We start from the raw sequence: 26469 nt of genomic DNA on the forward strand, positions 1-26469 counted from the left end.
CACGGGGGAAGGGACCCTGCAAACCCCGACTAAGAACAGAACCCCACCAGACAGGACCAAGGGGAGGAACCCAGGAGCTGAAGCCCCAAGAAGTACCAGAGATCCAATAAACGACATGGAATGCAGCCACAATACAGTACCGGACCAGCTCATTGAAGCATCAGAAAGACTCATAGTGCCTGCACAGAAAGCAAGAGAACGACTGTGGAGCCAGCAAGACTATGCCTACAAGCAGCGGGGACCTGCATGTGCTATCAGGAGGACTCGGCGTCGGAGGGAGAAGGAGGAACGGACAGAAAGCTTCGTGCAAACAGATCATCCAGCCAGGAGCCTCAGCCAGGTCCTGTGAGAAAGAAACAGTTGTCTATAATGCATGGTCTTGGAGATATTGCTGTCTGGAGCTGACCCTAAATCCAAGTTCCCCACGCTCACTGATCATGTGATTTCCATTTATTGGACACAAGGACTCTGACTTTGGAACCAAATTCTTTTGACGCCCGGGAAGCTTTGTTTCAGTGGATTAGAATCCCAGTTCACTTTGGGGAGTCTGTCTTTAGGAATTTAAAACAGTTTTGTAGGATTCTCAGCCGCCCGACCTCAAACCCACTGAGTGACCCTCTCTGCACACAGGGCCATTAAGAAGGGTAAACTTATCCTACTACACTTGATAGATTTGTGGCTCCTTTTGCCACTAAACAACACTGCCTCTATCAAAGAAATGACACCGAGGCCTTCTATCTGAAGCCCGTATTATCATATTAACGAACACAAACAATTACGAAACTAAACATTTAACAAATTACATATACATAAACCCACACATAAACACACCCATATACAACCAATCATACACACTGGTGCAATAGAAAACCAAGAGTCATATAAAAATGGCGTCCGGATCAAGAAAGCACCATGTGCCTTAAAAATAGTAGAAGGAGCTAAAAAATGCAGATAACACAGCAGCCCATAAATCTATTTGGGTACATAGCTTGGCTCCAAAAGGTGCGAGGGCCTTCAGTTTTTCTTGGTTCACATTTTTTATTGACACTCAATTCCTATATAAATAAAATTGTATTCTTGTTGCACGACATATTGAGTTAAACCATGTCGGAGCCTCAAACCTACTAGTAGTTCCTGAAGTACACCTTCACTGCTCGACCCGCTACCTTCAAAAGTCGAGCAGGTACAAGCAGGATCCTAATTAATGTTAATCACTGCCCCGTGGTTAATGGGTGTACATTATCTGGTGTATAGGCTCATAGCGATGGCGAAGAGTGTGCTTCACAGAATACCGACCTTCGCAGTGGGTCCCGTTTCCTCTGAACCCTGCAGGACAGCCACACTTGTAGCTGCCAAGGACGTTTTCACAGACACTCGGGCCAGGGCAGATGCCGGGCTGCTCGGTGCATTCATTGACATCTGGAAGAGAGAGAGAAGATGTTCAGTGTGAGCAGCGACCAATCACAGGTAGAAGAAGCAACCAATCACAGGTGTGAGCAGCGACCAGTCACAGGTATGAGCACAAGCCAATCATAAGCACTGACCAGTTACAAGTTAGAGTACCAAACAATCAAAAGTGTGAGTGATGAAGCGGGTAAAACAAAAATTTTGTATACCCCCCCATTCTGCATGTTCATACTAATTAGAATAATCTATTAATTATAATAAGTATTAATGTGTTTGTTTGCTAACTAATCAACCCTACAATATATGAATTACACGCGGGATTTGCATATGCATGGCAAAAATAATTTGTAAACTAATATACGTATGCATACTAACACTAGAAAAATAGAATATTACGTGGTATATGTTGCTTTTGTGATGTAATTGTAAGTTGCACCAGATGACATCATTGGGTGAGTATAAACGCTTTAAATGTCGCCAATATGCTATATAATTACACACACATACGGGAATTAGTGAGGGTTAAACATTTTATTCGTTATTTCCATGTTTTAATTACTTTTTGTGTTTGTTTTGCTTAAGTTGACCAATTTGGCCTATGTTAAAATGGCCGACCTACGGACTCGACGAAACAGCTACCATTCCACGAGGTTTCCGACTAAATGCGCATGCTCCAAGCTCCTGAACAAGTGGCCTCAAGATGACCCACACAGCCTGTTCCACTGACAAGGTCGTGACTGGACTACCGCCAAGAGCTTTAACAATGGACAATTTTTATAAAACCGGATGGATCATGTCTGACAGTGTGACATCATAGACTTTGGGAAACCCAAACGGACGATCTTAACCATCCAATCAGAAGTGCCTAAAACTGACTTTTGCTACATTTTGTCATCAATTTCATTATAAATGACGGTAGACTAGTGAGTTAGTGTGAATCTTTTCCTGTTTCCTGATGTTATGCTGAAGGAGAGGACGGTGACACTGCAGGACAGCTGTTTTCCCGAATCTTTGACAGATTAGATTGCTTCCCATTTTTCTTGATGAACTGAGGACTCTTAGACCGATGGGCATTGATCGATGCGGACACGTTTGTGGTCCATACCAATCTTTGGAACTGTAGCGTGTTGCATGACAAATCGATTGACTTAAGAGGACGACTAATAGCCAGATTAGGTAACTATGATGTTCTGTGGATTGATTAAAATTCTTACTAAAGAAATTTGCATTTATTAGATAAAATTTAATTGATTAATAAGCAAATGTGTTGGGTTATTTATTATCGTCTGAATATAAATGAAAAAGATTAAAATCGCCTTTCCAAATTCAACTAAATTGATCCAGTAGGGCAGAGGTAAGCACTGCTCTCGGGAAAGACGGAATTGTGGTTGCCCTATAGGTATATGGGGAAAACGTGTGACAATTGAAGTTGCACGACGCATTGTCTGGGTTCGATTCGGTAATATCGTCGTGTGTTGCCATTAGAGATATCTCCGGTATGAAAGAAGTGTATGGTAGCGAAGGTCACCTATGAAATTTTGGGCTTAGGTACCAGGGGTCCAGATGGCACTCCAATAACGCTTATCACTAGAAAGGTAATAGGTGCTCCCTAAACTTGATAGATGTATGAAGTAGAGGGAAGCGCTACTTTGTTAACAAGAGTCATAATTCTGTAGTAGGACAGACTGTTCTCTGTTCTCGGGAAAGACAGAATTCTGTGTGAATGAACTACATTTTCTGTATGAAAGTGTGTGAATGAAATAGCATTCGGGTTAATCGTGAAACTCTGGTTTTATTTCTCAGGAGCATTGGGTCTCCAAGTAGGTGTCTTAATTCTGGAGAAACGGTTAGCTAATGCTTGTTAGAAGGGCAAGGTAGAGGGATGTGCTACTTTATCAACGGAAGTAACGATTCCGTAGTAGGGCAGAGGTAAGCGCTGCTCTCGGGAAAGATGGAATTCTTGTGAAAAAGGTCATTAACTATCCTTGGTTAGCGAAGCGGAGAATGGTGGCGTTGTTATGTTGTTACTAACAGATTTGTAAGTTAGAACAAGCGAAAAAAGCTTACCGAGAAAATTTGTAAAGGAGGGGTCAGTAGAAGCCAGAGTAAGAGCAGCGGCTGCTGACGTCAGAAAGACCGCGCTGGGATTGGCCAGTCAGCTAGAAACGTAAACGCTCCTGATTGGTGCGTTAGTGTGAGTCGCGCTAGGAGTGGAGAATTACAGGGTAACGTAAACGCTCTGGATTGGTGCGTTAGTGTGAGTCGCGCTAGGAGTGGAGAATTACAGAGTGACGTAGATGCTCCGGATTGGTGCGTTAGTGTGAGTCACGATACGATTGGCTAAAATAACAGAATAGTCGTAAGGGAGAGACTAGTGATACACGTAAAGACAAAATGATGTATTACGATTACCTGAAAAGGAGAAAAAGTCCTGGTTTGGAAAAATCAAGAAGTGGTTTAAAAAGGACAAACCGATTGTGACTAGGGAAGGACAGTTGCTTCCCCCACCGAAAACCCCTGCATCCTTTATGGTTGCAAAATATGGATATCACACTTGTATTTGGTTAGACAATTGGGTAAAGTATACCAGGAGTGACGGAATTTTAGCATTTCCAGAGCATGGTTCATTTAATTTAGCGGTTTTGAGAAATTTGAGAGAAAGAATGATGAATTTAGAACCAAGACCTAGACCAACACAGTTTGAAGCACTGACAGAGTGGGAAAATGAGATGCATGACAGAGAAAGACAGAGGAGTGGTGGAAGGTATAAATACATGTTTGGCAGATACGGGCATGATACTCATCATGAGAAAATGAGAAGGTGGCGGAGTGCAAGTATGGCCAATGGGTTGTTTCCGGTAAGAATGGTTAAAGGAGTTGGAGGGAAAAAATGTAGCGAAAAAAGACATAATTTGGAACCAAAGCGGTATGGAGTGAACGAACTGGAGAATGATGTTCTTGATGATATGTTTTATAAAAATCCAGCTCCGTATCAACCAGAATCTGAAATGTTGAGACCGAGTGCCCCAATGAGAGAAAATGTGCGAGTCATTAAGACAGAACAAGTGCCTCAAGAATTAAGGGAAAGTAAAACAATGGGAGAAATAGAGAGGAAATCCGATGATAAAATGAGTAGTGAAAATTCAGCAGAGTTAGCAAAAACAACCTTAGAATTAACTGAAAAGATAAGACAATTAACTAAAAATTTAGAAGCTGTAACTGTTCCAGTGACTATAGGCGCTATAATGCCTTTTTTGACAATTAGAAGGATAGTGAACATTGTTTAATGGTCCCTTATAACAGTAATAAACAAATTAAAAAATCAAGACAGAGCTCAAATGAGAATCAATGGAGACAGACAATGGGTACGATGGAGCCAAATGCCTCAAATAACCCATTTCTAGGCCCAAAAGTAGCAAAAAGCCCTACTGTAAAGATGGAATCAGTATTTGAAAACCAAAGGAACTTAGAACAAACTAATGTAGAGAAACCAGTAGGCCCATCTTCAGAAGAACTGAGTGAATGGTTGAGAAGTCTGCAGAGAAAAGACAAAGAATCACAATCAATAGATGTAGCCAAACTACGAATGGTATTAGAAGAGTTAATAGTAGGAACTATTCCCACAGAGAAGTTAAAAACTTACCAGGATGAGGAGTTGCTGTTTCTGTGTAAAAGCATAACTTGGAGAGCAAAATGTCTCCATGAAAGATTAGAAGAATTAGCGAATGAAATGGGTATAGACATTGAAAAGGTAAAGGCCCTACAGAAACCATATCGAATAGATTTCACTGAAAAGGTCATTGAAAGTTTAAATACCGCAGGACGAATTAATCAGATTAAGGAAACAATTATCCTGCTGAGAAAATGGGGAGATGTGGACAAATGGAGAAGCAGATGGTATCGGAAACGAGATGATGCCTCTGACAAAACCTTTGCAGCTTTCCCTGTGAGAGAAAAGGAGAAGGTAGTAACAGAATGCCCTATGAGAGAAATTCCAGGAGGTGGATATGTACATGTCCCATGGACTAGACAAGATATTTTGTCATTCACAAATTATTTCCCTCGACTACGTGAAAAACCCGTCGAGTGGTATAGGCAGGTAGACAGATTTGTAAAATTGTCCAAAGTATTATGGATTGATCTAAACAGCCTGCTTGACATAATAGTACCAGCAGATTTATGGACAGAATGCAAACTTATGATAAATTGGCCCACACAAGAATACCCTAGGGATCCAAAGACAGGAGCCCCAGACCCGAGGTAATGAAGAAATACGAGCAGGTCATTGTCTTTTTGAAAAACAAAGTACCTCCTAAAGAAACAGATTGGGTAAAGATTGACAGAACTCATCAGGAAAGTAAGGAGTCGGTACATGCCTACTATGAGAGGTTGATTTTGGCCTTTAAACAATTTAGTGGTGATGAAAATTTGAGTGGAAAGGACTTGAGTCATTTTGTATATAGATTTGTATATGGTCTACGTCCCGAAATTAGTGAGATGATCAAACAACATACCGTAGATTGGTAAAATAAGAAAATAGATGAAGTATTGAGACATGCAAAATATTTCAGTGATGAGATTGAGGCCAAATAACGAAAGCTAAAAGAAAAAGCCATGTGGGCACAAGTAAAAGTGGCAGAGAGACAGGAAGCCCAGTTAGTAGAACAACCGAATAATATAGGTCCCAAAAAGTTCATTTATGGGAAAGGTAAGGGAAATTTTAACATGGAAGAAGCCAAAAAGAAATTCCCATGTCATAATTGCGGTAGGATAGGGCATTGGAAATCCAAGTGTAAATTTCCTCCTTGTACTAACAATGAAAATGCATCATTGAATCCACAGGTGCAGAATGAGGTGAGTGGTCAACCGCAGCGACAGCAGCAGGTTGTAACCCAACGGAATCAGGTGCCAAAACCGCCTTTTCCACAGAGCAAAAACTCCCAGAAATATAGTAGTGAAACAGGATTCTACAACGAAGAACAGGTAAATAAGCTGCCACGCACTAACGCTGTTTCGCAGTATTGGCTACAACGCGATGCAAGCGATTCGGAAGAAGATTATTGACGGTGCCGAAGGGAGGAAGAAGAGTGCGTACTTGGCGAAACTCTAGAAGTAGACCAGACAGGCCTATTTGTGGATGGAAAGATAAATAATGAAAATGTTACTTTGCTGGTAGATACTGGTGCTACTAGATCAACTGTTAGGTCAGCTGATGTTAAAAATCTTCCTCTCTCGGATGAAACGATCCAAGTAGTTGGTGTATCCAACAGACAGATTAAAACTTATCTGACAGAACCTGTAAAGGTTAGCATAGGGAAATGTTCTGATATGCAAAGCTTTGTTGTGTGTGATACCAGTCCTGTGAACTTGTTAGGAAGGGATTTATTGTGCAAAATGAATTGCACTATATTCTGTACTCCTGATGGTATAGCATTTGAGACCCCTGATGAAGATGTGTTGTATAAGATGACCATAGCAAACAGAGAAACTGAGGTTACTGAAGCCTATGCTGTATTTAACCCTGATGACCAACCAAAAGAATTGAAAGAAACTGTAAAGGCAGAAGTTTGGGACTTCACGGGAGAAGATGTGGGACTAATGAGAAATGTAGACCCAGTAAAAGAGGGAAAAAATTATCCGAATATTCCACAATATAAATTGACACCTGAGATAATTGAAGGAGCTACCCCTATAATTGAGAAAATGATAAAACAAGGTATTTTAAGGGAAATAATGAGTAGTCCATGAGATTCCCCAATTATGGGACTGAAAAAACCAAATGGAAAGTTCTGGATAGTACAGGATTTGAGAAAAATAATCAAAATCGTTGTGCCATGTTGTCCCATTGTACCGAATCCATCTGTGATTCTGTATCAGATTCCCCATGAAGCAGAATGGTATACAGTAATTGATTTATGCCATTCTTTCTTTTCCATTCCATTGCACCATGACAGCTAGCAGATTTTTGCGTTTCGTTTTGGAGAGCGTATTTTGGCATGGTGCCGAAATCCACAGGGGTATACAGAAAGCCCCTCAATCTTTAATCAGATACTGAAGAAATCTTTAGAAAGCCTAGAGATGCCCGAGAATTCAGTGCTAGTACAATATATCGACGACCTACTTGTGGCGTCGAAGACTCGCGAGGCCTGTGTAACGGACACTATAACATTGTTGAATCATCTGGCTGATGAAGGACTTAAGGTGTCACCATCAATATTACAATTTTGTAAAAAAGAAGTACATTACTTAGGCCATAATCTCGAAAAGGGTCTGAGGAAAATAACAATAGACAGAATCAGGATAATAAAAGGAATGAGGGCCCCTATGACACAAAGAGAGGTAAGGATGTTTCTTGGAATGGTTGGATATTGTCGTCAATGGATAAGTAATTTTTCCCTAATCGCAAAGCCATTGGTACGTTTGACAAAAAGTGATGTGAGAGATCCCATTGATTTGAGCAAAGAAGAATTTGCAGCTTTCAAACAATTGAGAGATAGTTTGGGTGAAGCGCCCGCGTTGGGAATGCCGGACTATAAGAAGGAGTTTGAGTTGTACTGCAGTGAGAGGAATGGATGTGCACTTTCTGTATTAATTCAGAAACATGGAAAACTAAGAAGACCAATTCCATACATTTCATCAATATTAGACCCAGTAGCTGTAGCTTTACCTGGGTGCTTGATAGCAGTAGCTGCTACCTGTCGAAGCCTGGAACAAAGTAACAAAGTGAAGGGATTGTGATGGGATATCCTGTGAAAGTGTTTGTACCTCATGATGTGGCAATCCTTTTAACAAGGAGTCACACTCAATACATGACACATAGTCAGCTGACTAAATATAAGAAAGTCATATTAGGTGCAACGAATGTGAGCCTTGAGAGGTGTTTGAATGTAAATCCTTCAACATTATTGCCTGATGCTGAGAAAGTGGAAGTCAGAGATGAAGCAGATCATGATTGTCTGGATGTACTAGATTTCTGTACCAAGCCACGTCCAGATATAAAAGATGTACCATTGTCAGAAAGTGATTTTGTGATGTTTGTAGGTGGTTCTTGCTTGAGAACAGATGATGGAATGTTGAGTGAAGCATATGCAGTATGTACGGTTGCAGTAATAATGGAAGCATCCTATCTGAAAGGAGTAAAATCAGCCCAAGTAGCTGAACTTATTGCTTTGACTAGAGCATGTAAGATTGGGAAAGGTGTGAGAGTGACTGTGATAACTGACAGCCAGTATGGTTTTGGTGTGGTGCACGATTTTGGCCAAATATGGCTACAGAGAGGATTTCTGACATCAAGTGGAACGCCCATTAAGAATGCTGAAGTGGTTGGAAAATTGCTTGAGGCGATACAGCTACCTAAGCAGATGGCTGTTGTGAAGTGTGCTGCACATAATCAGTCTAGCGATTACATCACTGTAGGCAATAAATATGCCAATGATATGGCTCAATACTGTGCACGAAATCAGAATTCAATCAATAGGGGAAAGGAAAAGGAAGTGACTTCTTGCTCCTTACTGTCTACTAACATTGTGGGTACCTGGGAGGAAGTGAGACAAGTGCAGGAAGAAACAGGAGATGAGGAAATGAAACAGTGGGTAAAAGCAGGATGTGCACCAAGAGAGAAGGATCATGTCTGGGTCTATCGGGATGGAAGACCAGTTATGCCTGATAGCATGATGTCTGCCATGGCACGGATGTATCATGGACAGGGACACATAGGGAGAGATGCTATGATAAGGTCGTTTAAACAGACCTGGTACAATGCAAAATTTAGACTTGTAGCAGAGAGTCTATGTCAGAGATGTCTCATATGTCAGCAATATAACCCAGGAAGAAAGACAGTGGGGAGTCTAGGAACAATAGGTCGAAGAGGAGGACCTTTTACCAGAATGCAAGTAGACTTTATTGAAATGCCTCCTTGTAACAGGTTGAGGTATGTTCTAGTTATGGTCTGTTTGTTTTCAAGATGGGTAGAAGCTTACCCAACGAGAAGAAATGATGGAGTAACAGTGGCAAAATTGCTTTTGAAGGAATTTATTCCTAGATTCAGGTTCCCAGTAACAATTGAATCAGATCGAGGAGGTCATTTTCAGAATGAGATCATAAAACTGATTTGTGAAGCATTAGGTGTACAGCAAAAACTACATTGTGCCTATCGCCCAGAAGCTTCTGGTGTGGTGGAACAAATGAATAGTACTATCAAGAACAGGATAGGGAAAATATGTTTAGCCACGGGTATGAAGTGGCCAGATGTCTTGCCTCTAGTACCCATGACAATTAGATCAATTCCAGACAGAACCACAGGGCTGAGTCCCCATGAAATTATCATGGGAAGAGCCATGCGCCACGTGTTCATACCAGTCAACAAGCTGTTACCTATAACTGATGACATGATGTTGGATTACTGTAAAAGCCTGGCTGACGCAGTTCATTCTGTGTTTCATCAGGTTGGAGCGGATGCCACCACCCTTGAAAGGAAGCAAGCTCATGACCTGAGCCCAGGGGACTGGGTAAGAATCAAAGTACACAGAAGAAGAAACTGTTTGGTTCCAAGGTGGGGAAAACCACGACAAGTGATTTTGACTACAACTATAGCTGTAAAGTGTGCTGGAATCAAAAACTGGATTCATGCAAGTCTCACGTTGAGAATCCCAAATCCAGTGGATAGCACTGAAAAGGAATATTTTGATGAGACAGAATCAAGTACTGAATCAGACGAAGAAGAGACAAGAACAAAAGAAAACCCTGAAAAGGGGGAATTGGAGATAGATCGAACAGTTGTCCCGAGAAGCGTTTCCTTGAAACGAAGATTGCAAATTTCTGATACCAGCTCAGACTCAGAGACTGAACAAACAACTTTACATTCGAGAAAAGAAAAGACAGCGAAAAGACAATAAAGAAACTGTGGATAGAGAAATTCCAGATGAAAAATTGAGAGAAATTCCACCTGAAGTAACAAAATTAGATGGACAGGTACCAGATACAGAAAGAGAGGGAAAGATTCTTGCGGAAGACCCCCGAGGAGGTGTAGGGAATTCCAACATCCAGTTAGAGAAAGGGACAAATAACCAGCAGGAAGATTGTGCGCAAGAAACCCGAGGAGGGACAGAAGTAGGGAAAACGAAAGAAGCAAAAGAGAGAAAAGAGGTTGGAAAGAAAAAGCAAGTTGAAACAGAGTCTGAAGAAAGTGAAGACGAAATACCAGAAGGTAGAGTCTTAAGAAAGACAGCTTGGAGGACTGAAAGGAATGACCCAGTTCTGGGACACCCCCGCGCCGCACGGCCACCAGCTGCTGCGTGTGCCTTCCCGCCCTGTGCCTCGCCTGCCCCGTCTCAGCCGCGAGACCACGCCCCCTGCCACCGAGCGGCGTGGTCTGCACTCGATTCCTGCCCTGTGACCCTTTATTTGTTTTTGCCTTGATTTTGGTGTCCCTGTATTTGTTTTGCCTCGTTATCGGTCCGTTTTTATTGTAATTGTATTGCTGTTGTTGCACTAATTGTTTTTCTCTCCTCTGTTGTTTCCCTGGTTTGCCCCCCTCGGCCACCCCCGTCTCATCCCTCCCCGCTCCCCGCTTCCCGCCACCACCGGTAACCCCGCCCCTTTTCTTTCTGTACCCTCCCCGCTCCCGCCTCCCAGCTGCTCCGCCCACCCGCGCACTTCGCCATATATGGCGACCGTGCAAACGCGCAGCGGTCACGCGCAGCGGGCGCGCCGATTGTGCGCCGAAGGCGCGCCAAAGGCAAGCCGGTCTACGCCCGTCCGCGCCTGGACCGCGCCCAGTGCCAGGACCCCTGGACCCCACCGACGGAATACGACCCGACAGTCCTACGACGCCACAACACTCATCGCACTCAACACCGGCAGGACCCAGGGATGCTACCGAGCTACTCCGAAGCACACCCACGGACCCTTCAGCTGCCTCGCCTGCCAGTTCACCTGCATCCGGACCTGCCCGGCACCAGCACCTGCCAAGCCGAACACCAGCAGCAACCACCTCAAGTGCATCCTGCTCAACACCCGCTCCGTCCACAGACACGCCATCGAACTCTGGAACCTCCTAGACGCCACAGCCCCTGACGTTGCCTTCATCACGGAGACCTGGATGAATGCCTCCTCAGCGCCCGACATCGCCATCGCCATCCCAGAGGGCTACAAGATCACCCGGAGGGACCGCAACGCCAACCAGGTGGGAGGAGGCATCGCCATCATCCACAGGAACACCATCCGCATCACGACCAGCACCGACAACACCCCACCCTCCGCCGAACACCTGCATTTCCAGATCCACACCGACCCGAAGACCACCCTCAGAGGCACCCTGATCTACCGACCTCCGGGACCACGCACCCAATTCAGCGAGGACATCGCCGACTTCGTCAGCCCGCATGCCCTCCCCTCCGCTGACTACATCCTCCTGGGGGACTTCAACTTCCACCTGGAGAACAATAACGACCGCAACACCACCACCCTGCTCGACAACCTCGCCAACCTTGGACTCAAGCAACTGGTGAGCACCCCCACCCACCTCGCCGGACACACACTCGACGCCATCTTCTCATCCAGCAAAGACGTCGATTTCAGCCACGCCACAGAACTCCACTGGACGGACCACAGATGCATCCACTTCACCTTCAGGAGAACGACGATCCACCACCACCAGCAACAGGTTGCACGAAGAAGCTGGAACAAGATCACAGCCGACCAGCTCGCCGCTTCCCTGAGCCAGCACCCTCCGGCCAGCTCAGCGAACCCCAGCCAGGCCGCCGACAACCTCACGAAGTGGATCAGCAACTGCGCGGACGAACTCGCCCCTCTGAGGACCCCGCCCAGCAGACCCGGCAGTAAGAAATCCCCATGGTTCACCGACGAACTCAAGAGCTCCAAGAAGAACTGCCGAGCCCTCGAGAAAGTCTGGAGAAAGGAACCCACACCGGACAACAGGTCCACCCTCAAGCTCGCCACCCGGAAGCACCACCAACTGATCCGCACCGCCAAGAAAACGGCTTTCAAGAACCGACTGGATAACAACGCACACAACTGCAAGGAACTCTTCAACATCGTGAAAGAGCTCTCCAACCCCAACGCCGGAAACAACGACATCACCCCTTCGCAAGACCTCTGCAAATCCCTCGCCTCCTACTTCCACAACAAGATCGCGGACATACACAACAGCTTCAGCACCCATCCGACCCATGCCACGTCCACAGCAACGCCACCCACCACCACCCTCCGAGCCTGGACCCCGATCAGCACCGAAGACACCATCCGCATGATGAACTCCGTCCACTCCGGATCTCCGACCGACCCCTGCCCTCACCACGTCTTCAACAAAGCCGACGCTGTCATCGCACCCCACCTGCGGGACATTATCAACACCTCATTCGACACCGCCACCTTCCCCGAGAGCTGGAAGCACGCCGAACTCAGCGCTCTACTCAAGAAACCTACGGCAGACCCCACCGAACTCAAGAATTACCGCCCCATCTCTCTACTCCCGTTTCCAGCCAAAGTCATCGAGAAGACCGTCAACAAACAGCTGGCCGCCTTCCTCGAAACGAACGGATCCCTCGACCCCTCGCAGTCCGGATTCCGTGCCAACCACAGCACCGAGACCGCCCTCATCGCCGCCACCGACGACATCCGAGCCCTGATGGACAACGGAGAAACAGCGGCCCTCATCCTCCTAGACCTCTCCGCGGCTTTCGACACGGTCTGCCACCGCACCCTAGTGCAGCGCCTCTGCAGCGTCGGAATCCAGGAGAATGCACTGGAGTGGATCATCTCCTTCCTCGACAGAAGAACACAGAGAGTCCGCCTACCACCGTACAAGTCAGAGGCCACCGAAGTCATCTGCGGCGTCCCTCAAGGATCCTCGCTGAGCCCTACACTCTTCAACGTCTACATGAGCCCCCTCGCGGCCATCGCACGCCAACACAACCTCAACATAATCTCCTACGCCGACGACACCCAGCTGATCCTCTCCCTGACCAACGACCCCGCCGCCGCCAGAGCCAACCTGCACGAAGGGATGAAAGAGGTAGCCGAGTGGATGACGACGAGCCGCCTGAAACTGAACTCAGACAAGACGGAGGTCCTCATCCTGGGCTCCTCGCCCTCCGCCTGGGACGACTCCTGGTGGCCCCCCGCCCTGGGCACCGCACCCAAACCGACGAACCACGCACGCAACCTGGGCTTCATCCTGGACTCCTCCCTCTCCATGACCAGGCAAGTCAACGCCGTGTCCTCGTCGTGCTTCAACATCCTGCGCATGCTTCGGAAGATCTTCTGGTGGATCCCCACGGAGACCAGGAAGACCGTCACCCAGGCCCTCGTCACCAGCCGACTGGACTACGGCAACGCCCTCTACGCCGGAACCACCGACAAGCTCCAGAAGAGACTCCAGCGGATCCAGAACGCCTCAGCCAGACTCATCCTCGACATCCCACGGAACAGCCACATCTCCGGACACCTGAGAGACCTGCACTGGCTCCCCGTCAACAAAAGAATCACCTTCCGGCTCCTCACCCACGCACACAAAGCCCTTCACGATCAAGGCCCGAGCTACCTTAACAACCGAATCAACTTCTACACTCCCAAACGCCACCTCCGATCTGCCAGCCACGCCCTCGCCGCCGTCCCACGCATCCGTAGAGCCACAACAGGAGGAAGGTCCTTCTCCTACCTGGCCGCCAAGACCTGGAACTCCCTCCCGGCCGACCTGCGCCTGACCCAAGACCACCTCTCCTTCAGGAAGAAGCTCAAGACCTGGCTGTTCGAGCAGTAACGGCACCCCCCCCCCCCTCTAAGCGCCTTGAGACCCTACGGGTAGGTAGTGCGCTCTATAAATGTCTTTGATTGATTGATTGATTGATTGATAAAGGAAATAAACTGAAAAGATCAGCAAAAGATGACGTTTGGCCGAATAAGATAAAGAAGTTGAGATACCGACTGACAAGAGTAAAATCACCAAGAGCTGAACAGGTGAATGAAATAATAAGTCAAGTAAAATCAAAAGACGAAGAAATAGTTGTAATTGAGGAAAGTAAAAGAACGAGGAAGCCTAACCAGAAGAATAAGTCGCCAGAATGGACATATGTAGCCCTGCCTGAAATCAAAGAAGAGGCAGCTAGCCAAGAAAATCCAGTGGTGACTATACCAGAAGTGGTTGGGGAAGACGAAGAATCGGAAATCCTGAGATTCATCTTATCCGATATTGGAGAAGAGACGGATGTTCAGGAAATCCTATATCTAGACAACGAAGGAAAGGTGAAGAATGATGAGATGCCAAACGGAATAAGACAAGAATGCTGATGATGGAAAGACAATAAATAAGGAAAAAGATAAAACTGGTAGAACCAAGTAGGTGCTTAGAACCTTGGGTTAGATAAACTAGTTATGAAGTAGAAGAGGCTAAGTCAAAAGTCACTGTTCATTTCATGAAAATGGCTGACACAGATGGTAGAAAAAGTAGATGTATATTTTTGAAACGAAGGTGCAAGATGTGTTGTTGTTGTACAGGATTACTAATGCTTCTATGGAGTATATTAGCTTTGATGATTACATTTAAGGTTAGCTTTAACACAATAGGAGAACATAGTGAAAACAAGACAAATATAGAGCAGATTCAAAAGATAGATCACACTAGAATAGATAAAATTTATATGCATAAAGACAGCTCAATAACTGATTTTTCTTACAATGTATTTTCAAAATTACTGTATGAATATGTAAAGACAATGGACGTGAGGGACTGCTATGTCTGTATGCAGTTACCTGCATCTGTTTCGGAGGGAGTGACTTATCACCACCTTCCTGTAACTTATGGAATAACATGTAGTGTAATAGCTAGTTTATTTTATCGAACAGGGAAGTTAGAATATTATTTTTCAGTTATAGATAACATATTTTCACAAGTACCGTCAATTAACAAACTAAATAAGGTAAGACCTGCAAAGGTATTAGGTGAATTTTTCTTAGAAACTAAAGAATTAACATTAGAATATATATATAGAAATAATTTGACTTGCAGTTTAAAGAAAGAAGAAAGGACTTTTTTAGATATGGTTGAAGAAAGAAGACTGAAAATGCAAAGGAAGGTCTATGAAGGAAAAACAGAAAAGACAGTTTGGGATGTAGATATGGAAAAAGACTTGGAGGGAAAAACTAGTCCAACTATGGCTTTATATCGGCCTCAGAAAGGAAATTTGTGTATTAGGAGGAATAAGACTGCATATGAAAATTACTTTGTAGGTGACAGTGAATGCCATGATACATACCAAATCATGGGTGGATGGGGATTTAAAGGAGGAAATGATCCAGTTTTTCCAGGATTATATTTTATCTGTGGGAACAGGGCATATTATCGTTTGCCAGACCATTGGTATGGCACATGTTATGTAGACCTGGTTTTCCCAAAGATCTTTCACATGGAAAGAGAAGAATATGGTGTACATACTTTAGGTAGTTATTTAGCACGTAGAAAGAGAGAATCTTGGTCAGAAATTGTAGGTGATATCTTTGGAGCATTGATACCAGCAGTGGGAATATCTCTGAATGCAAATAAAATTAGAAAACTGTCAACAGTAGTGGATCGCTTGTCAGCAAGCACCGCTGGAGGCTTTTTATTGGTAAATACTGAAATGGTTGCCATGCGTGCCATGGTAATGCAAACTCGACTTGCCCTTAATATTTTATTGGCAAAAGAGGGTGGAGTCTGTGGAATGTTGAAAGTCCAACATTGTTGTACTTACATACCCGACGAAAGTAAAGATTTGAAAACTTATATTAAAAACATAACTGAATTGCATGACGAAGTTGCACCACTGGAGGTTGAAGGTGTTTGGGAAAAGATTGTTAAGAAAATATCTTCTATTAAAGATTTTTTAGTAAATTTAGGTAGTACCTGGAGAGGTAAAATTTTATTTCCATTAACATGTGTGATTTTCTTAGTATTAATATTAAAATTAGGATGTCTTTGTTATAAAAGGAAGAAAATTCTGAAAAAGTTAAAAAGAGAAAATTTAAGGAGACAGAATAAGAGACAGAAGAGGGAATTTGAAGAAATTGAATTGGAGGAGATAAAAGAAGATATGTATAAGACAGCCAAAGTTGAAGAAATTGGGGAGACTGAAATCTAACATTAAAAGCAAGAATTCACTTTTACTCCTTGAAAAAGGGAATACAAAATTTTAATGGTGTGGTGATAAAATCACCAAAGGGGGGATTGATGGAGCGGGTAAAACAAAATTTTGTATACCCCCCCATTCTGCATGTTCATACTAATTAGAATAATCTATTAATTATAATAAGTATTATTGTGTTTGTTTGCTATCTAATCAACCCTACTAATGTATGAATTACACGCGGGATTTGCATTTGCATGGCAAAAATAATTTGTAAACTAATATACATATGCATACTAACACTAGGAAAATAGAATATTACGTGGTATATGTTGCTTTTGTGATGTAATTGTAAGTTGCACCAGATGACATCATTGGGTGAGTATAAACGCTTTAAATGTCGCCAATATGCTAGAAAATTACACACATACGGGAATTAGTGAAGGTTAAACATTTAATTCGTTATTTCCATGTTTTAATTACTTTTTGTGTTTGTTTTGCTTAAGTTGACCAATTTGGCCTATGTTAAATTGGCCGACCTACAGACTCGACGAAACAGCTACCAATCCACGAGGTTTCCGACTAAATGCGCATGCTCCAGGCTCCTGAACAAGTGGCCTCAAGATGACCTACACAGCCTGTTCCACTGACAAGGTTGTGACTGGACTACCGCCAAGAGATTTAACAATGGACAATCTTTATAAAACCGGATGGATCATGTCTGACAGTGTGACATCATAGACTTTGGGAAACCGAAATAGACGATCTTAACCATCCAATCAGAAGTGCCTAAAACTGACTTTTGCTACATTTTGTCATCAATTTCATTATAAAAGACGATAGACTAGTGAGTTAGTGTGAATCTTTTCCTGTTTCCTGACGTTATGCTGACGGAGAGGACGGTGACACTGCAGGACAGCTGTTTTCCCGAATCTTTGACAGATTAGATTGCTGCCCATTTTTCTTGATGAACTGAGGACTCTTAGACCGATGGGCATTGATCGATGCGGACACGTTTCTGGTCCATACCAATCTTTGGGACTGTAGCATGTTGCATGATGAATCGATTGAATTAAGAGGTCGACTAATAGCCAGATTAGGTAACTATGATGTTCTGTGGATTGATTAAAATTCTTACTAAAGAAATTTGCATTTATTAGATAAAATTTCATTGATTAACAAGCAAATGTGTTGGGTTATTTATTATCGTCTGAATATAAATGAAAAAGATTAGAATTGCCTTTCCAAATTCAACTAAATTGATCCATCGGCAAAGTGGAAGGGATATCTAGGGATTCAGGATTAAGATGTGCTGGATTGAGGATATTCAGTGTATGTTTATGTAAATAGTATTTTATTAGACTAAAAGATATTCTTTTCACACCAGCGTTTGGAACATCTATCTCTCCAGTAAGAGCAGACCAAATGAGTGTGTGTGTTGGTGTTATGGGCCCCACCAATGAATGTATTGAGTGAAAGCGTTAGTATGATATCTGATCTGTGACGAAGGGAGGATAAGAAACTCCACGCTGGAGCATGAGCACCAACCAATCCAGATGAGGAACAAAGCTTATACAATGACAGGTACACACCACAGCACCACCCAGTAATGTGAACAAGACCACCAACATAAGAAACAAGTTCACCCCCTGCATGACCGAAGCCGTTAACTAGATGAGAGTCAAGTCTTTCAAGTTGAACACCGACAAGACAGAAGTAGTGATCTTCGGCAAGAGCACCTAACCAGGGGACTCCAGCTGGTGGCTGGCGGAACTCGGACCCACAGCCAGCACACACCCTGCTCACCAGCAAGATGACTATGGGAGCACCCTTTACACCCTTTACACTGGGATCACCAAGAAACTCACTAGAAGACTACAAATCATAAAGAACTCGCCAGCCAGACTCATCCTCGACCTCCCACACAGAACACACATCACACCACATCTCAGGTAGCTCTATTGGCTTCCGATACACAGATGCACTCAATTCAAACTCCTCACACACACATTTAAGGTAAAGCAGAACTCAGGCCCCACCTGCCGGAACAATCGCATCTCCTTCCACTAACCACCCAGATACCTCGGCTCTGCAGGACTCCGACTCGCACACATTCCATGCATATACAGAACCGGGAGGGATGGGCATCCTCTTACATCGCTCATAAAATGTGGAACGAACTCTGACTCCACATTAGAGCCTCTTCTCCCTTCTCGAATTTTGCAAGAAGCTGAAGACCTGGCTTTTCAGTTAACCAGCCTACCATAGGCAGGGCTAGGCACACACACATGCTCAGCACCAGGATAACCTCACGGGTGATAGTGCACTTTGCAAATATACATAACATGTGACTCTGTAAAACTGAATATATAAATAAACACTACATGTATTTATATGGAGCACAAACCTCCTCCTAGGATATTTGGGTATCAGCCAAGAGACTTATGAAGAACATAAACCTGTATCCAATATGCAGCACACAGGCCCACTACAGGCTGCATGCTGCAGAAGGGCCCCTCCTCCAGGTAATGACCGCAGGCCTACGAATCTAGATCACCATGTTGCTTTGAGAAATATATAGGCACCACCCTTACAAAATGAGCCAGAGTGACCGGAGAGTCAGTCTGCAGAGCAAGGGCTCAGTATAGGTGCTGCAGCAGCGCTTCCATAGCAAGCTCCAGCCAGGCCTCCCACATGGGAAAGGACCCCCAGAGCTGAGGCAGGTTTTAAGGAAAGTCCAAGTGTTGGGCACTTAGCCACGGAGTCCTTTTGATCCTGTAGCAGTGGGTCTCACGGGCAGCAACAAGGACTGGGGTTGTCCGGACCTGGCTGGTGAAAGCAGATGATTTGGGCAACATGTCTGGGCCACCAGAGAGGATTACCATCTGTTTCAGAAGATTAGGCTAGCCACCGCATCCCATCCGCCTGTGAGCCACCATCTGGTCCAACGACCTGAGGGAGCATGAACCACACACCGCATGCAGCAGCTCTGCAAGTGGGCAGTTTGGTCTGCAGCGTGTCCACCCTAGCAATTTGCTACAGACCCAAGCATCAGGACAGACACAACTTTATTGCACTACACAGTTACCCTCCAGGAACGACCTAGTTTAGAGGCAATACCTGCTAATAGGCAGGGCCACTGGAATATGGTAGGGAGGACCAAATTATGTGGCAGTGTTGACAAAAGTGTGCATCAATAAAAGGCAAACAATATGGCATAATGCAGTACGTTTTGTAATAGCATTATTTCATTATTTTGTTACTTTTACACATATTAACTCTGTTTGGGCAAAATTTCACCTTATTAGTACCGCTTTAACACTCAAATACAGCAATAACCAAATGAAAGATGACCAGTCAACCTTTGAAAAGAGATTTTCAATGCTATAGGACATTTGTCACCACGGGCATATTATCAAGAAACGGCGTTAAAATTATCGCAGCTTTAGCGGCAGAAAACTGCTGCTAAAGCTGCGATAATAGGCTTGATAATATGCCCTTGAGAATTCCCATAGAAGCCCATGTTCTGGTGTCAACATGGGCTTCTATGGGAATTCTCTGCGGCATATTATCAAGCCCATTATTGCCGCTTTAGCGGCAGTTTTCTGCCGCTAAACCGGCGATAATTTTAACGCAGGGCTTGATAATATGCCCCCACATTTTTACTAACTTTTGATCCGTTTGAGCTACAAACAAAACTTATTTTGTTAGAATCTGCACATTGTGCAGCAGATGATTGATAATGTGGCAAATCCGGCAAATCCATAACTACGTGCAAACACCGCAGCTGCAGAGCCACAGAATTCCAGTGGCCCTGCTCTTGAGTTATTTGCAGGGACATCTTCTATGTGACTATCAAGGGAAGATGGTACCTGTGGCTTGTGAACATGGAATAACAATAGAGAACCCTTTATCAGCTGCTGTGGATCCTGAATACTACTGGGTGATGATCAGTGGTGGACAGAGGTCTGCATAGGAGGGGCTGCCTTTGGCCCTCTCCAATGGACTCTGTAGGGAACCAAGTGTTTCCAGCTCCAGGGCTCTTACCATGGGGCAGGCTTTGGTTCTCTTCAGACAAACCCCTGGTAGTTCCATCTTTCATCCACACTGTGCAGCCTCAGGGACTTCTTTCTACTTCCACCTGCATGTGCCCTCAGGACTAGCAAGGTTTCCCCACCTCCTGCACCCATGGCTCAGCCCCCTCCCTTCTCCCACAGTGTCCAGTTAATTGTTTGGGTTTAGGCATATTTCATTATTTTTATACCCATTTACAGTCATATTAATTATTATTACAAATTAGCATCGATCTTTCAGAAACCAGTTTTTTATAAACGTTAGGTTTGACGTGAAAATCACTTATAATTATGTATGTATTCAAACAATAAAGTACATATTATGTTACATCATCGAAACACACATGCCTCGATTTATGTGTAAGAACATTTAATCATCCTTGCATAAGTCTAAACAAGCATTGGCATAGCCAATAGTTCTCGCTTTTTGTACCTTATAAGTGTGTAGCCATGCACCACATTATCCTGAGTGTGCATTTGAGGAAGGACTTCTGACAAAGCATGCAAGCACTGCCTTGGTGCATGTTACGGCGCTGTCTTTTCACACATGCACGCTAACAAATGCTGCCCCCTGCCAAAAACGAAAAACAAGGAACACGAAGGGCATAGGTTGGGGACATGGGGGATAATGGCACCTTGGAGGAAGGGGCAGAGAAAATGCAGATTTCTTTAAAAACACAGCACCTGCTACACGGATCATGAAGTGCGGCCGTCCGTGATGCAGGGAGGGGAGGGAGCGTGCAGACTTCATATAAACAAACAAGCAGCCTAATAGGAGTGGTGGGGCTGGCACACCGAGATAATGTGGAGTGGTGCAGGGGAGACAAGGAGGCACTGCAGCTGCCGCCCTGCTCTCCGCTGCTTGCTCCTGAGCCAAAACGCCATGGGCGTGAACCTTTTCAGAAGAGGTGGGACATGCACCCACCTTTAGCCATTTGCAGGCTACGATTAGAAAATGACACACGCAAAAACCAACCCAATGCGTGGGGGGAGTCAGACCCACACAGAGCAGTTACAAGAAGCCTCGCAGAGCAGCGCATGCGCACTGTGCTAGGCTCGACCTAAAAAGGTCCTAAAATGTCATCAAAGATCCGGTCCGGGTCCTTATTTCTACATGAAATCATTTCCAGACCAGACAAACTCCTCACTTTTTTGCAACTGCGGTTTCACAAACAAATTCTTCAGTTCTTAATTTCCAACAGTTTACTCATTTTTCTTTGCAGTTTTATATAGGGCGAACTCCATACGAAGGTATCAGAGCGCTTTACATGAGCACCAGTTGCATTACAGACGGACACATTAATATCTAGGCACGGGAAGATTACGTGATTTGCCCAGAATCACAGGATGCTTGAGGATCCCGCAATACTCGAACCTGGTTCCCCAACTTCAAAGTCGACCGCTCTAGACCTGGAGAACCAGGCTTGAGTCTGGCAGGAGGCTTAAGCATCCTGTGATTCTGGGCAAATCACCTAATCTCCCTGTGCCTGAACAATGAATGTGTCTTTGTGAAGCACAACTGGTGCTCATGTAAAGTGCTCTGATACCTTTGGGTCGAGTTTATGTTATATAGATCACCAAACCTCTTAAGAACAAAGATATTTTTCAAGTTGGTCAATTCAATACATCAACAATAGGTTCAGAATGTATTCTTCTGACTACTAGCGAGTCCACGTGTAATGCTCAAGTCTTTATTCTGCTGAGTGCCATATAGCTCTTTTTTACGTAGGTTTCCGCTTCATAAACCCAATACGTAATATTGTGCTTAATTTGTACCGGTGTTTGTCAGTACTCAGCACCATCAATTATTTCTAAACACAAGCACTTATTTGGAACAGGTCACCAAATGGTGGCACTATCAGTCTATTTTTGAGTAGGACACATATGGCAAATGTTTAACAAATTAATATATTTATGTAATATATCAGAACATTACAATGTTGGGAGCTCCATTGAAGACAACAAAGTAGTTCAGGGCTAATAATGTCTGGTATAGGCCTTCTTCTCCAGCCATCCAATGTTCGTCTTCTCCCTTTTTAACATGCTACCCCCTGTAAGCGGAATATTCCAGTAGCCTTTTAGCCCATCTTCCTCGGACTGTAAAGGTTATTAAAGGCCCTCTCCCTCATTACAGGTCGTCTTCTGAGGCTCAGATCTGTAACTCAGGTTCAGGGCCTTGAACAACTGATATAGGCCCCCCGCAGCGTGCTATAAGGATATAAAAATTCCAGAAGGTCTAGGCCATCCTCACACAAGGTGTCCCTTCCTGCACATAAACAATCCTAGAAATGCCATCCTGTCACTTTCATGCGTGCTGCTTCATGCGATAGGGCCTTGTACATATGCCCCTTTGTGTCTGAGACTTTTTTTTTAACAAACTAAGCACTGCATATGCACATCTGAGGCAGCCATCAGGCTTTTCGTGAAAAGGTTAAAGTACGGCTGCTGAATTTGCTTCCTGTTATGACCCACTGTCCTCTGGACCCAGCGTCTAGAGGTGGCATGCATGCACAAAGAATGACAGCCTGACCGGCTCGAGAACGTTAACTGGAGAAGAGACCAGGAATTATTCCTTGACAAAAACCAAGTATGGTTTTGAGTGCTACCAGGAGGCGATCATTACCCTGCAGAAGGAATTTTGATGACGACATTGCAATTCGCTCAGTTACACTGTCCTCCAGGGTACAGTAACCAGCTGTGGAGGACATCACTGCATGTGTGTCCAAATAAATGTCAAATCAACGGACAGCACAAAGCAGACTGGCCAAATTCATTGGCAGTCTGTTACGAGATATACTTTTTCCCGTTTTTTGTAAATAAAAAGTGGGTTCAGACGTCTCGCAGATATGTATGGCTGCCCTAGAGAGGGCTGCCTCTCCTGCACCTCATCTTTGGCTAGGTGGGTGGGGCTGGGGCTGGTGCACCTCTCCCACAGCTCACTCTGGCTGCTCCTCCATTGCTATTCAGTGGCCCAGGCTGCCCTCTCATCTTTCCATGGACTTGGGGTTGAATATACACTTCTACAAGGACCTCAACCATGCTCCCCAATAGTCCTGAAGACAATAAAAGGAGTTGGACCTGGCGGCTTAGTGGACTAATGCATCCCCTGCAGGGACCTGCGTTTGCCGTCATGGCACAGGTTTAAATCCTAGTGGGTCCACTCAGACTTTCATGCTTCTGAGGTCGATAAAATCAGTACCATTTAGTAGTGTGACAATAAACATCTGCTACTCAGGGTGGGGGCGGAACTGGCCTACCCGCAGGGTGATCTAATCAAAGGTGAGATATGTCTGTCCCCTCTGAGACCACTCTGCAGGTGACCCTGCTGCAGGCTCTTCTTAGGCGTTTGACTGCCCAGTCCTTCGGAAGAGGTTCACACGGGTCCCACACTACTGACATGGGGGCGTGTGACTGTAGTGAGCAGCCACATACCTGCTGCCACGTATGTGGCTGCTCACTACAGTCCATCTACTTGTTGTTGGTGCTCAGGACTCTTTGCAGTGGCACTGATGGATTACACAGGGTGTATGCTGCGCGGAGGCCACAGTTCAAGGTCATTTATTGTACTTGGAGATGTCCCATCTGATTCAGATTCAGAAATACTTTATTTCCAAGAAATATATTCTTATAGAAATATTACACACATTTCAAATGACTAAAATCGACACTTTGAGTACCCTAAAACAACAATGTGACAATCCCATCTGGTCTCATTGCCTTTTCCACCACAGGCTTGCAAGCCCCAGAAGGAAGCGCCATCATTCAGTCGTCTGCAGGTCATGTGTTCTTTACTTCTTGCTTTAACACCGATGAAAAGTATCAGATAAGAAGTTTATCCTTTTTCACTGTTGTCTTCCATTTGTTTTTGCCCTACAGCTTCACAAACCAGCACAACATGTTTAACTAACAGGTTTTACACCAGAATATAGACGAAACAATATTGTGGGGTCAAACTATCAAACCCTAAATATCGAGAACAAACAAATATTGTTGAGGTAAGTAAGTGCATATAGGGAAATATGAGTTTACTGTACTTGACTTCACCTACATGTACCATGAGAATATCCATATCTTCAAGGTGGCACCTTGAGAGTGGTAAGTATGTACTTCTCTGTATGCACTTACATTCATAATAGTTTGGGTTTCGGTATTAATACCTGGATATTTTGGCCCCACAATATATTTCCTCATATTTTTACTTATTATCTAACATAGTTAAAGATTGTTTGCCCCATTGCTTCACATGTTTAGCAGTGTTACTCTCTATTTGTGCGTTTGCGCTTATCATTTCTTTCCTTGTTATTCTCTGTGTCTCTGATTTTAGAGATATTTTCCTCCTCCTTGCCTCTCACAAACGCTGACCTCGTTCCGTTTCAGTGGCCAGTGTTGCCAGCTGCTTAGGAGGGTGTCCCGCATAGCAGGCATGTCCAACGTGTGTCCAGAAGGGCCGAATCCATGCTCACTATTCAGGATAATCAACGACTATGTAAATAAACCCCATTTAGAATCATTATCAGTAAATTAATCTTCAGATACAAACCGGAAAATCTGGCCTGGATCAGCCCCTTAAAGGGCTGTCTTTGGCAAACAGGCTGGAAGAAAACCCTTATTCTTGTCTGGACAATCGGTCAACATCCTTGTGCAATCTAGCACGGTCTGCTTTTAAATAAGAACGCAAGTTTAAAATGATTCTGGAGCAAGAATTTGTATCTATAAAACTTAGCTCCCAGGCAGTAAGTTGGAGGTTCTAGCCAGTGGTACAACACCTAGTCAGCCAGTCAGCACCCCAAAAAGGAAGGGATAGTCTGCTCTGATGAGTGGCAAAGAACCACAAAATATGAATCGGTATTTCTCCGCACTGGCTGAGCGAGGACTTAATTGCTAACACAACTGGCATGTGAGTAAAAGTAACTGATTATACTACGTCTACCATGATGCATTGCAGGGGGGGCTGGTGCAGCATGAGCACACCTGTGATATAGTCATGAAGACACATTTACAAAGTGTCATTCATCTCTCCTCTAAATAAGGAGTCGCCATCCACAACAGTACACAGAAAGTAAGAAGAATGACCTCTGACTGAAACAAGCATTGCCAAATTCTTTGAGACCTACTGGCTTTGTCAGTGGTTTTCGACGAGCTGCACAGCATCCTCCATGCTGTGCAGCATGGCTAAAGAATAAAAAAAAGCCCTTGACACGACTGGCCATGTCATTTTGTAGGCATGCAGACCACTCACACACGTACCTACAAAAGGATACAGCAGCTTTTTTTTTCATTTTAGGTACCAATCCAGGGTTGGCTTGTTAATAAATTTCATTTATTTTTTTAAAGCATGTGGGGGAATGCAACACGGGGGCAACACTAATGGGAAGCAACAGGGAGGGGGAAGCAACATGGAGGACATGGGTTGAGGGCAGGAGTAACACAAAAGACGTGGGTGGGAGAAAAGCAAATGGATTAGATAAAGCCATTCCGTTCTCTTCCTGTCTCCAGTCCTGGCCGGTGGCAGGAAGTACCCGGGCACACAGGCTCCCCTAAGCCAATCACAATGCTGCAATGCAATGTTGTGATTGGTCTGAGCGCTGTGGTTCGGTGCTCAGACGGGGACAGGGAGCCTGTGTATGTTCCTCACCAGGTATGACTGTTTGGCCGACCCAAGAGGGCCAGCCAAACAGTCATGCACACTTAGGGAATGCAAACCACTCCTCACCCTGCTCTGGTCAGCCCGCCCCTCCACTGACTGCAATAGGAAAAAGAAAATGATAATAACAATATGTTATTATCATTTTGTTTATCTTTTTAAGCAGTGGGGTGACGCTCTTTCGTCTGAGCGGAGGAGCCGCCACTGGATAAAGCAACTTGGAGAT

General features: G+C 44.5%; 1 protein-coding gene across 1 annotated transcript in view; it reads right to left on the reverse strand.

Moving 5' to 3' along the window:
• Window positions 1-26469, reverse strand: part of LOC146830421 (uncharacterized) — a 197176-nt gene that overhangs the window by 92181 nt on the left and 78526 nt on the right. The window contains exon 7 of the mRNA XM_085604646.1: window positions 1297-1419. Coding sequence (XP_085460772.1) covers window positions 1297-1419 — 123 coding nt within the window. The remainder of the gene's footprint in view (window positions 1-1296; window positions 1420-26469) is intronic.

The sequence above is a fragment of the Triturus cristatus genome, chromosome 5_1 (genome assembly GCF_964204655.1).
Source record: "Triturus cristatus chromosome 5_1, aTriCri1.1, whole genome shotgun sequence".
Lineage (NCBI taxonomy): Eukaryota > Metazoa > Chordata > Amphibia > Caudata > Salamandridae > Triturus > Triturus cristatus.